We start from the raw sequence: 13,820 nt of genomic DNA, 5'->3' as shown, positions 1-13,820 counted from the left end.
CCAATCGGTCGTTCGTCGTTCGTTCATCGTTCATTTCCAACTATAAAAATTGGAAGTGTGTACGCAGCTTTACATTGTACCTGTGAATCTCCATTAAATAAAAAGAAAAGAATTAGGTTTTAATTAGTATATAAACAAATAAGCTAATTGCAATACTACATTGAAAACTGAAATATGCTTTGATCAGAAGATTTTATGCCAGTAAAGCTTGACACAGTTACAGTATCTCACTTTGAATGTGAGATGAGTAGATATCTGTCTGCGATCTGCCACAGTGTTGCTGCCAATAGGCAGAGTACACATGGTGAAGTTCTTCCTTCCTATTTCTTGGTAAAATGAGGGGAGGATCAACCAGGCAAATCAGGAAAGCTCTGTGCAATAATTCTAATCTCTAAACAGTAAATTCTTCTTTCAGTATCATATCTGGTGGCTAAATAGGGGGCAGGTTCGGGTCATCTATGCCCAAACCAAAACATCTTTTGCACACCTAACTGTAGAGCTTATTAGCAGTGAAATTGAATGTTTCTTTGTTAATTTTTTGCATTCTTAGCAAAGCACTGCTCAGTCTATCCCATCTTTGATTTTTCACCATGACCAAGCAGAAGCCATAACAAGGGGAGTACACAGCAATAAAACTGTTCATGCACACCACCTAAAAAGGTCAATTTTAGCATAATAAAATTACCGGAGTGATGTCCTAGCAGCTCATTCCCTTGCTGACCTTACTGTGACAATGAATGTTTCTGAGATAACAAGATATTGGCATAAATATCTTCATACAATGAGGCAGTTACTCTAATGAATATTAGATTAAAACCGCAGCTGAGAGAGTGACAAAAGCATCTTTAGCTGGTGAAAAATTTAACAGACATCGTAAAGGCCACCCGGCGCCGCTGCTATTTCACGTGTTCGGTTTATTGTCAGGATTAACTTGCCTTAATGCCATTTTCTCTGGTCAAGTGCCAGCATGGATCGATGTGCAGAAATATAAAGAAGGAGCTGGCAGTAAATTGTCAGGACAGAAAAATGTAATTAGGGAACAGTAAGTAGGTTTCACTAATTGGGCACCCGGGTTCTGTATGGCCAACAAATTCTTACTAATGTTTTCGTGTACCCTATATTATTTGCATTTAGCTTTGATCTAATCTAAAAGTAAATCAAATGACATTTACTATGTAAGTTGCCTAAAGGGTAGTTTTAATGGGGGGGGGGTCCTGCATCGGGTCTCGCGTCGTCCTGGCATCTGCCCCGGAGCCGCCATCATCATCTTCTCTTCCGGGTTCTTCATCCTACGTCACCTGACCCAGGCGTGAGATCGGGTGACGTAGGATGAAAAACAATTTGCTGATCTCATTGTGCATACATGAAATCAGCAAATTTTTCTCTTTGAGCAAAAAGGCTCCTTGCTCCATGCTCGAGATGCTCAGACATGCACAGAAGGAGCCACTAAAAGACTCTCGGCATGCCTGATGTAGGTATCCTGGGAGGCTTTGGGCTCATTCAATAAGGGGGCTGTGCTGCACCATTTTGTTTTGTTTTGTTTTTTTTTAAAAAGGGGTGTTGCACCTAAAAAAAACCCCAAAAACGGAATTTTTCTCCTACATAAAAGGGTTATCTACCCTTATATGTAAAGTGAAAATTCTGAGTTTAGGTACGGTTTAAAGCTGAAGCGAATACACTTTCATTAGTGAACCTGGGTGATCTAGCAAACTTGAAATAGATTTCATCCAGGATTAAAAACATTTGCTAGCAAATACCAAACGACTTTTAAGAAATCCATTCCAGGTTTGCTAGATCACCCAACTTCACTGATGAAAGTGTATCCTCACCAGCCTTGGAGAACTATAATATATCAGGCCTATTACTGGGGAATTAAACCCTGAAAAGGTAGTCCACAAAATGTTGGCGTTGTCACACTAGCGGACAGTATAAGCCATGAAAAACATGCCTTCCAACAGTGTTTTCTCCAGACTCTTTTAGCCGGGCACACCACCCGACGTTTTTCAATAACCAATTTTTGGGTGTTTACTGAAAAGTTGGGTCACAATACAGGAATCTCCACCCGCCTACAGCTTCTTCCCACCCTGCTTAAAAAAATTCTGGGGAGAATACTGGTCAATCTATTTGGGTCCAGTATGACTATATAATGAGCCCTCAAATATGTTAGATGCTTGCTTGTTAGTTTTGTTGATTTTAATAAAGGTTTGCTGGTTTTGCTTATAAATACTGTGTCTTTTCTTACTGTAGGTATGTAGATTTTGGAAAGGACACAAGGTCTGCAACCTCAGGTTACCAAAACTATCATCAAGAATGCTAGGGTGCTGCTGCCCAATTCTTCACACTTGTATATTAGAAGTATGGATGAGGTTAGGATTAAAACAAAGTTATAGCTAAGTTTAGTACTAAAGTTAAAGATATGCCCAGGTATTACCCCAGTATAACCCTGAATCTCGTTTTCCCCTCTAGAGTATGTCCTAACATTTCTTTTTAATTTTTCTTTTTTATGATTGAACGTGTAGCAACAAACATTTTCATTTACAACCTGCAACATCATCACCAGTGCACAAATATCTATTGTTCAAGTTAGTCATTCAGATCTGTCCTGTGCACATTTCCTGTGTTTATCTCAGAGAGCCCTCCTATTCTTATCTTGGTGTTGAGAATTATTAGTGTCTATGTTGTAGTGATGAGGATAGTGGGAGGGTTTGAACTGATTAGCAAGAGACAGCTGGGCAGGGTTGACACCACACACTATAATAAATTCTGTGTTTTCTTAATCCTCAATAGAAATTAGGAGCTGGGTGCACTTATGAGGAACACTTGGATAAAACATAAGGAAGTGTGCATGTTACATAGTAGGTTAGGTTGAAAAAGTCCATCAAGTTCAACCACTAGGGAAATAAACATATCCCAGATATAAAACCCTATAAGACATAGTTGGTCCAGAAGAAGGCAAAAACCCCTGGTACAATTTGCTCCAACAGGGGAAAAAAGTTGGGGCAGCTCTAGAAATGTCTTGGAGCCGTGCGTGTGATGAGGTTATGAGTGAGGAAGTACCTCCTGTGCTCTTCTCCATAGGAAAGCACAGCAGTCATTCCTGATCACTTATTTATCAATCTCCCAGGACAGATATACTGCTGTACTCGTATAACACAATGGATTAAGAATAGGTATGTGTGGATTGTGATGTACTTTAAGGAGGTATAATGCACTGTAGATGTGCATGTGGTTGCAATGTTCTTTATTTTGCAATTTACATCCAACACTACATTACCATGATTTTCAGTAGCATGTTGTAATGAGGATCATAATACAAATCATAGATAGCACTGCAGCATTATAAATCCTGGTCCACTGTGGATGAGCCCAACTGATGAGTATAAGCAAACAGAGAAAAATATTAAGTTTACTGCTCATTTTTTCACATATAATGCAGATATAAAACAAAGGTTTATTTCCCAGACCAAAGGAGAGCAAATAAGAGAAGTCATTGTTAATGTTTACATTGACTTTATTATTTTCAAGGTTAAAATACTTCCTTACTCTCAGACATGTTTCTTTAAAAAACACCAGTTTACAGATTTATTATCTCTTTGTAATGTTTAAACTGTACAATACTGCGAGGAGCAAGAAAATACCATGACCTGACTGAACACAGGATATGCTTGGTTTATCATCTGTAACACAAACAGAAATATGACTTTCACAAATAGACGTAACACATCTCAGCCCCACAGAGCACCGGCAGGAAATGAGTTACCTTTTAGGAGGCTTCCGATGTGGCTTTAATTCCTCTAAAGGGCCACAGATTCTATGCAATGCCAAGTTAAACTTATTATCAGTAAAACTGTATTTACAGCATTTTCTCTGCAACTGACACTGTGATAGGATAATTGTGAAAGTACCAATAATGTGTACTGTAAATAAGCCAGAGAACCAGCATTGGCATTACCAGCCCTTAATAATCCTTATAATTGTATGTGACTCAAGGATTCATCAAGCATTGCTTATATTCCAGGAGAACCTAATATCTATTGGCAGAAAAAGTACATTTAGGTTACACCAGCATACAGTAATGTCAAAGTGAAATCATGTGCAATGCAGTATTTTGCAGTGCCAATCCTTTTTGGCAATTAACATAATTGAACACACTTACTCAAGAATATACTCGAGTATAAACCTTGCCTAAAAATGCCATTAGAAAAAGAATCGTAATTTATATTTAAGTCAGACTAGGAGATGATGTTGTGTCCTGGTGTGTAACAAATGTTTGCTATCTGAGATTTGGGCTTGATTTATGAAAGCTCTCCAAGGCTCGAGAGGATGAACTTTTGTCAGTGAAGCTGGGTGATCAAGCAAACCTGGAATGGATCTTGTCCAGGATTGAAAACATTTGCTAACAAATAGCAGATTACTTTTAATAAATCCATTCCAGGTTTGCTGGATCACCCAGCTTCACTGTAGAAAGTGAATCCTCTCCAGCCTTGGAGGGCTTTATTAAATTAGGAATATTATTAGAGTTTGTTACACACTTTTCATAATGACACACCACTGTCTACTTATAGCCAACAACCATGCACAAAAGATCAACTAAGAGCAAGTGACCCATCACACCCATTTCAAAAGTAAGAAAAGGGGAACAGACTTAAACCATGTGATTAAATTTTTCCCTCATTAACATAAATGTTTTAAAAATAACAAACCATGGTTGTATTTCTTTAATGTCATTTTATTAGCACTTTTATTGATTCTTGTTTTTAATGTTAGCAGTGATGGCCACATTTTGTGATCCAGGTTTTTGCTTGAGCCATTGTAGTTTTTCTGTTTTTATCAGAAACAATAGCTATATTTTTTACAATAGGATCACTTTATATTCAGGTATGTACAGTATATTATAGCTTTTTAAAAAAGTAAACCATCTGTGTGTTATGGTGCGCCATAATAAAACAGTGTTACAAGTCTGGTGTGAATGCATTTGAAAGGCTTCAGCAAACTAATAAAATTGTAAAGCTTAACACGCTACATATTAAATACGCATTCATTGCTGCAACACACGGGTGTAAATGGGCCTTAAGCCAACAGTTAGCAGTGTTTGAAATAGTCACCAAACCTCAGAGACAGCTAGTTTGACATTCATTGTTTCCGCCATCACAGAGAACATCTAATGTCCATGGGAACCATCACAATATATCAATACAATATAAAAGAACAATACAGTATTAACCTAAAATGTCAGGCATGACAGATCCTCTCCAGAGGCAATACTCAAAGGAAAGTTCTACCCAGTAGACAATCACATTGTTGTCCAAAACTGCTGAATCTGCATGTTCAGACAACTAATGTATCTCTTATCTTTGTGAGGTTCTTCAAATAAACACGTTCTGCCTACAAATGCTGTCCAAATATTGTTCATTGCCAGCATTGTAGATAGTTGGGTTTAAAAGAGAATCAAGTGAAAGAATAGTGAATGGTTGTTACAGAGCTCTCTTTCATTAAACATTCTCATGTCAATCCAAAGACATACATGGGGCAGTGAGTGCAGGGGCCAGGCAATTATTGTGTATCAATGGAGCCACAAACTAAAGAAAAATGACAACATATACTGATAAAATATTTCAAATTACAGCTGAACCTTCTAAATACACTATTGGTGGTCAGGATGGGTGGCATCGATTAGGAAACCGAAGAGGCTGGTCGATCAGGTAATTGGTATCTGGGAGATATTGATAATTTTAACTGGTTGTACTCTGGTATCTGGTTCCATATCAGCACATGATTGCCGAAGAGCCATATCAATGCTTGATTTCTTCGTCTACTGTTTAGTATAATAAATGGGGCAGCATGGTGGCTCAGTGGTTAGCACTCTGGACTTTGCAGCGATCAGGTTTGATTTTCGGCCAGGACACTATCTGCATGGAGTTTGCAGGTTCTCCCCGTGTTTAAGTGGTTTTCCCCGGATACTCTGGTTTCCTCCCACATTCCAAAAACATGCAGTTAGGTTAATTGGCATCCTCCCAAATTGACATTGGATTGCAGTAATGACATATGACTATGATAGGGACATTAGATTGTGAGTTCCTTTGCAAGACAGCTAATGACATGACTATAGAATTTATTAACTTTATTTACTGGTGCTATATAAATATATAATATAATAATAATATAATATAATAATATAATATAAATATAAAACTATTAATAAGTATGAAAGGCTGATGCCAAGACAGACTGTGGTACTTAAAATCATTATATGCAAAATTATTTAAATATTTTTTAATGAATACATGAATCTGTGAGCTCTAGAGCTCAGCCTTAGGCCAGCATTACCTGTACCTGGTATTGAGTTGCAGAGCCGTTCTCATGGCACACTGAAGGAATGCACCTTTTAATGCCATTTTCCGCAGCACATCACAACATTGTAATGCACTATTAAAACGATCAGGCTGACCTAACAGAGCACACATAAATGGAGTGCACTAAACTGTAAAGTTCAAATTGAGACCCTAAAACAATAAATTTAAAATAGCTTAACAATTTCTTTGTTTCTCCTGGCTTGAGCATTGCTGTGCAGGGAATGCAAAATGCTGATGCCAGGTAAAATTCTAAAACGTACATTAGTTGCATTTAAGCAAAATACATTTGGTGTATTCCTGAATATAGAGCTGCATTATGTTGGCCTCTTCTGCCTGGAGTTTGCCCTCTCCGTCGCTCAAGATATACACAACCTGACAGCTATACCATGCCTGCTAGTATCCACCTATTAATGAAAACTATAATGGGCAAGAGGTTAGCATTCCTATAGACACTGCATGAACTTCATCTACAGTTCAACCATGGCCACCGGCAAAATATGACAATTCCCCATGGTCACAGAGATCATATTCCAAGCTTGGTCAATAAATTATACTGCAAGTTTGTATTTTACTGTTCTGCCTTACAATATCAGATTCAGACATTTCCTTTTCTGGAAAAACTAGAAGGAAGATACAAAGAAAGCTCATGTTTCTTAAAATATATTTTGCTGTGTATTGCAGCGTAATGTTTCTTAAAATATATTTTGCTGTGTATTGCAGCGTAATGAGAAACATGATGGATTGTTCCTTGTAACAGAAGAGCAAGGCTTGGCTGGGTGGCAGAGACACTGTTGAAATATCACAAAAGGTTAATAAAACACTTTGCTTGTAACAGATCTCTGCAGAGCTCCCACTTTTGTGTGTATGCTAGTGTATCACATGTATCTGTTCACAGCCATGCTTATCTATAATTCCAGATGGCTTCTGACCTATGTATTTCCCACATGAGATCTGCAACATGAGAATTTTAAGCACAGCTGCATAACAAAAGTGTTTTCATGGTCTGGTTGAAGAATAGATCCTCAATGTTGCTTATCAAAACTATCTTCATGAATTATACAAAGATATTCTGTTATACCTCAAGAGTCAAGTGTTCACGAGGGGATTTCCATGTATACATTTGATACTTAAAAATCAGCAAAAGCATAGAAAGTCAATGTGACACATGTCATCAGCCTGATACATCTGACAATCGCTATGTAAATCAAGTGCTAGAAATAGCAATGCTGGGCAAGGAGAATTCTAGGAATATTGTGTCCAATTTATGTTTGACTATGTTTCAGAATAAAATATTAGGACCATGTCACACAGGCAATTTGCAGCAATTCTGTTTTGTTTCTTGTTTTTATTTTATAGCAGTTTGCAGTTTCATCGCTCAAAGATTATGTTTTAGTGGCAGTTTGTGTTCACATGGTCATAGACAGTCACCAAGTGCTACTCATTAATAACTATAGGCTAGAACCGACAACCACTAGCTTAGACATGTACACAATATCTGTCATTGGAAACTAGTTTTTGTGATATTGTCCAATGGTGCTAAAACGAAATACAGTTCAGCTCAACATAGAGGACGCACAGGTGAGAGGCAAGCTGACGGTCATTCCCAGTCATTTTAGTGATCCGCCATGGCAGAATGCTAAATGATGTTGGAGGCCAAAGTACACAAGCTAGATTTTCACCTAAAATGAAATGAGATGAAATGAGAAGAAGAGCTCAGTGGTTACAACCTTTTTCGTTCCGCGGACCACTAAAATCATCGGCTCCGGACTGTGCATGCGCGGGGATCCGGATGTCAATCAAAGGGACGTCACGTTACAGATCTGAGCCTGCGATGGGGGAGTGGGCGGGTGGTGGGTGGGTTGCCCGGGTGGGTTGCCCGCCCACTACCCTGCACCTGGGACTTGTACTGGGACGTGTTCGCAACTCTGGCCGGTGTGTACCTCCAGGGAGGTCTTTCTCCTAACCACGCTCGGGGGGGGGGGGGGGGCACTGGCAAGAGCCACGGACCAGCAAAGTTTCCCGCAGACCACCGGTTGGCAACGGCTGATCTAGCTTGCGTATGTAGTATTTAGTTATCGATCACTTATGAAAATAAATCAAATTACTAGCTACAAATTTAATTCAACTCTATTTAGTGCCAAGCATAGCCAACAGCAGGTCCCTGTGCTAAAGTGACTTGGGGATCCACCACACTAAACTCTGGAGGCACCTTTTAGCTGGGGAGGGTCTGGGGCCCTAATGCAATGGGCCTGATTTATGAAAGCTCCCTAAGGCTGGAGAAAAGAAGGCTGAACACTTTCATCAGTGAAGCTGCAAACTTGGAATGAATTTCTTAAAAGTAATTTGCTATTTGTTAGCAAATGTTTACAATTCTGGACAAGATCTATTCCACATTGGCTGGATCACCCAGGTTCATTCATTAAAGTGTTTCTCCTCCAGCCTTGCAGAGCTTTAATATATCAGGTCCTATGGCTCACTTTGCACCTCTTTATGTCTTCCCCTGCCTCTATTCACCTCTTACACTTCACCTTACAATTCTTATAAATCACTGGCTTTATCTGATACAAAATCGCCTCTTAATTTTAGGGAAAAATCTAAATGTTTTAAAGGAAAGTTTTTTTTTTAAAAAATGCTAAAATTGGATTTTTTTTTTTTAGTTTAAACATGCTGGGAACAAAATGCTACTTTAAAGCAGAACTGGACACAAAAATATCTGCCCACTGTGCCCAGTGCTGAGGTCCTGTTGGCTAGCTGATCGGATTATCTGGGCATGGACATTTACAGATATTTCAGTGCCAGTACATTGGAACTGAATGTTAGCTACTAAAAAAATGGGAGATTGGATACATTATAGGAAAAGTGGAAACACTTTAAAAAGAAAATACCAAACATATCTTCATATAATGCAAATATGCAATCATTTTTAAAATTATATTTACAAATATTATTCCGCAGGTGCTTGAATGCTGAATAATGGAGATGTATGAAAATGTCATAAAAATACAAGAACATCCATAAAAAACATATTTCCATACCTTTTAATTTATTAGAAATTCTCTTCTGAAGTGCATACAATAAAAACTAGGCTTGTGATTGCAATGCAAAAAGCAAGGATAATGTGCGGAGTACAATCATCTCCGTAAACCAACCAGATTCAGTTTCAGCTAGGTAGAATATCAATTCTGAATGGCTGATTGAATGATTGATTGATTGAACATAGTCATGTGGCTGTAAATTTTAAATCTCATTACATTTATTTTTTATAAAAGATGAGGATCCTTAACTTGGTGTGTTAGCTTTGTGAATTTAGTCTTGTGTTAAGAAAGCCTTTATCAGGGAGTATTAAGCACAAGATTCCTGGACGGAAACTGAATTTAGATATTTTTAGACTGTAGTTACTACCAACAGCTGTGGCTCAGGTCCAACGGTTATTTGTTTACCAGGCTAATTATATGACTTAGAAAAAGCCTGTTTTATAGACCTCAATAGCTCAAGTAGCTTCAAATACGCACATGCCAGGCCTTGAGTTAACCTTCTCCAAATTACTTATATGAGGACCACAGCCCGTGAGGACTAAATCTAGACTCTTCTTTTTTATTGTACACACCTTGATCAGCAGCATAAATCAGTACTTGTTAGTCAAGGAACTAAAACTGGGAATGCGAAACAGATAGTCCAAATAAACATTGAAAAATCTTGGGTTTATTTCCTTTAGAAATGTAAGAAATACATTTCAAAGCAAATTCGAGGATATAATTTGAAACAGTTGCTTAGTCCCATATTTACTTTATATGACAAATTCATTTTGACTGCCATGTGCCACTATTATTATTATTAATGATAATAATAATATCAACAATAATAATAATAATAAAAAACAGGATTTATATAATGCCAACATGTTATGCAGCGCTGTACATTAAATAGTTTTCACTATTTTGGCTAGTTACTATCCTGTATGCTTTATAAAAAGAAATAATTGAAGAAGTCCTATGGCAAAAATGAAGGGAAGTTGACCCAATTTCAATCTAAATAGAGATACACTTAAACTTTTCCTAAAAAAACTTTTCCTAAAAAATCACCACAGGCGTGATTCTTCTCTAGCTGGCTTTTATTGCCCCATTTTACATCTTGCCTACAGCTTTTGCTTTATGCTAAAACGTAAACCTCAGTTGTTAAAGTTTCCCAAGAGTTTGACCTTCATAGGTAAGGTAAAATATACCTATAGGTAAAATAGTAGTACTGTGACTTGTGATCCAAAAGTATGGACACAGGTAGGGTAGTCAATGATGGAAGAGAATACCATACATTTGTTTTGTAGCATAACCACTTCATTTCCACAAGTCCTCAAGCAAAATGTACCACAGGACTGTAAATAGCATTGCGGTAAAGCATGAACGTGCACTCATGTGTGTTCCTAGCTTTCAGTATCAGTTACCTGATATTTAATGATGCTACCCAATTTGAACATCCAAGGTTCTAACAAAAGTAACAAACATGCATGACTGCTTCCCCAGTTCATAGCCAATACAAACATCCCTGACGTCAGCATCTCCAAAGAATAAGGAGTACGTGAGTTCAATGTCAAAAAGTGAACTCTTTCCCAGACAGCCCAATGCTATCTCCAGGGGTCAGGTTGACACATGGTCACCTAATTGTTGGCCATATCTCGTAACAATCATCCCCTAGCTAGTTGAACATTTAAACCACTATAGTTAGTGGGTCAGCCTAACTGGAAATAAATTTTAGGTTTTTGGTTTGACTGGATAGGATGTGTCAGCCCTTGGCTTCTAAGGTACCTTGGATCAGTGGTCGGCAGCTCTGGAAGGTGCGCCCTCAGCGGCTTCAGGAGGACCCCGCGGGGGGGGGGGGCGCACCGGCTAGAGCCATGGACCATGTCTTTTGTATGGATTGCAGGCTTTGGGTGGTGGGTGAGTTGTGTCTGAGCCTGAGATGAGAGAATGGGTGGGTTCTGGCATCATGATATCACTCTGTGGGAAGTTTCTTCACCTTTAACACTGCTCCCCGTTTATTTAGTGGTCCGTAGGTCCGAAAACCACTGGCTTGGATACCTCAACAGCTATATCTCTTAACTCACTTCCTGTCCATATAAGAAAGGTTGTGGACCTACCATGTTCCAGCTTATCCTGTTACCTTCTCCATATTGTAATATAAACATTAAATCATTGGTGACTATAAGGACCAAGTAACCTAAGTACTGATATCCACAGACGCCAACGAACTCTTCTTTAGCTCCTCAGCATCTACCATCAAAAACCAAAATATTACTTTAAAGGACCCCTAACGGCAGTGTGGCAATTCTACCAGTGTGCTTTTCCCAATATTTTCCTTTTGTGTCAAGGCATGCAGGTATTTCATACACCAACAATTCTTTTTTCACAATTCATTTAACCAGTCTTCCACCAAAAGTCTTGGCTAATAGAGAACTATCAAGCTGCTATATATAGACCGGCGTTTCTCAATCTCTTTACCCCCCAAAAAATGTTTCATGTCTCAGGAACCCCTACTAATATAAATGAATGGGAAATGCCAATTGATTGTTGGTCAGTGCCAAGACATCCCCTTTTGGTGGTGGCAATAATGCCAATATATAGATATATATATATATATAAAAACGTTAGTGTCATGCATGTGGCTCTGCCAAGTATTATTATACCCGGAACTATGCAGCCACAGCTCTGATGGACCCCTGGGGAACCAGCAGAACCCTGGTTAAAAAGGCTGGTATAGATGAAAGCATGACCACATTAAATATATACTAATTTATAGCCAGTAGCTATGGCAACCAGATATTATAAGCAAGTACAATTCAGGTACAAGACATAAAAAAAATCACAAGAAAATCCAAGTTCATTAAAGCCTTTTTAACAGTATAACTTCTCCTAATTACTCTGTACAGATTTTTCATTAACCTCATGTGTGAAAAGCATGGGTTCATTACTGATAGAGTCTCTCTGCACTTGTTCTCTTTGTATTGTTATTTAAAAGACTGGAAGTGAACTGTCAGTATGGAGATGGAATAGATCCTATCAAACCCATAGGGAAATATATTGGAGACAAAAGTCTTCTCTAAGCAGATTGCATGGATTCTGGACTTCTGGGACCACACTACAAGAATCAAGTACTTTATTCCAGAAATACCTGTATTATAATGCAATCATTAAAGTGCAAGAAAAATGCATAGTACTGTATCTAATTAGGAGACTAAAGCAGTATTAAAAGCTTATGTGCTAATTATATTATTACCACCTCCAGTACATGCAAAGGGATTAAAGATACAATGTAACTCATTATTCCACTAGATGCACAAAGTGTACAAACTAACAAGTGGCACTTATTTCAGGGTATAATCAACCATATGGTAAGCTAGAACAAATTCCATAGGGGGGTGGCATGGCATGGCACATGCATGGCACTGATGAGAGTCTTACCTGTGCTGTTGTAGGAATTATTTTTCTCCTCTGTGATCAGAACAGTCCTTGACAGATCCAGTACTGAAGCTGTAGCTGGCTGCATGTCCTCATTCAATAGCAGGGATACATAGGAAGGGGAGAGAGCAGGTAAGAATTGCACTGTGCCAGTCTGCCTGCCCTGGCTCCTGTAAGAGGTTTAATGAAGCATCAATCTTCTAAAGGCATAATGACTGAAGGGACAAACTGGCCCAGATCACGTCCTGCTATCTCATTAATCTCTAATCTGCAATGAACAGAAACAGTTTAAAGGAGTGAAATATTTGCTGAAGTCTGGAGGTCTGTAAGCTAAAAGCTGTGCATGCACTGTGTTATATCTGCTGCAGGGAGCTGTGCTCTCGTGCGCCCTCTACAGGCCAGTCAGAAGAACGCACACTGGACTGGCTTTTGATGCCTCATCATATCTGCCAGAGGGACCAGTGTGTGTAAATCAAACATTCTTCATCTGAGGATTGTGAGACTGGGTTTACAGATGGGGAAGACACTTCTTTCTCTTTCATTACACAAGTGGAAAGAATCTCATTTATCAAGCTGTATAGGGAGTCTGCAGCATGAACAATAAAAGGTTACACTGCCAGTCTCCTGCACAGGTTTTTGCTGGGTGGCAGTTTATCAGCAGCCTGTGAATGATGATGGGCAAGGGGAAACATGCTGGGAGCTTAATATCTTTATGGTAAATAAGGATTTCTCCAACTGGGTGCTGCGATGGAATAATATCAATGTGTTTTGAAAATAAAGTTGTTTTGGAGTTGTGATTTAATTTCAAGATGCTCCTAAGTTTCGGAGATGGGAAATATAGATGTGCTTTAGTTACCAAATTTATATATGAAGGCGAAAGAGAAAGCAAGCTTTTTTCATATTTTTCATATGTTTAAAGGTAACATCTACTGATAAAGAAAGACTAAATTCCAACACTACTATGCTAGTTCACACTCCAGACATAGTGCTCCTGGTACTAACATATATTACATTTCCA

At 38.5% G+C, this 13,820-nt stretch overlaps 1 protein-coding gene across 3 annotated transcripts in view; it reads right to left on the bottom strand.

Moving 5' to 3' along the window:
* The window catches only part of SUSD3 (sushi domain containing 3), a 75,932-nt gene extending 62,796 nt beyond the window's left edge, over positions 1–13,136 (bottom strand). For all 3 annotated transcript variants that reach the window (XM_072420964.1, XM_072420966.1, XM_072420965.1), the window contains exon 1: positions 12,806–13,136. Coding sequence is in view for 1 of the 3 variants with exons in the window: in XM_072420965.1 (XP_072277066.1) it covers positions 12,806–12,890 (85 nt within the window). In the remaining 2 variants the exon portion in view is untranslated. The remainder of the gene's footprint in view (positions 1–12,805) is intronic.
* Between the last annotated feature and the right edge of the window lie 684 nt (positions 13,137–13,820).

This window comes from Pyxicephalus adspersus, chromosome 8 (assembly GCF_032062135.1).
Source record: "Pyxicephalus adspersus chromosome 8, UCB_Pads_2.0, whole genome shotgun sequence".
In the NCBI taxonomy this organism is placed as follows: Eukaryota; Metazoa; Chordata; class Amphibia; order Anura; family Pyxicephalidae; genus Pyxicephalus; species Pyxicephalus adspersus.
Note: the sequence above shows the minus strand (reverse complement) of the source record. Positions and strands in the feature narration are given on the sequence as shown.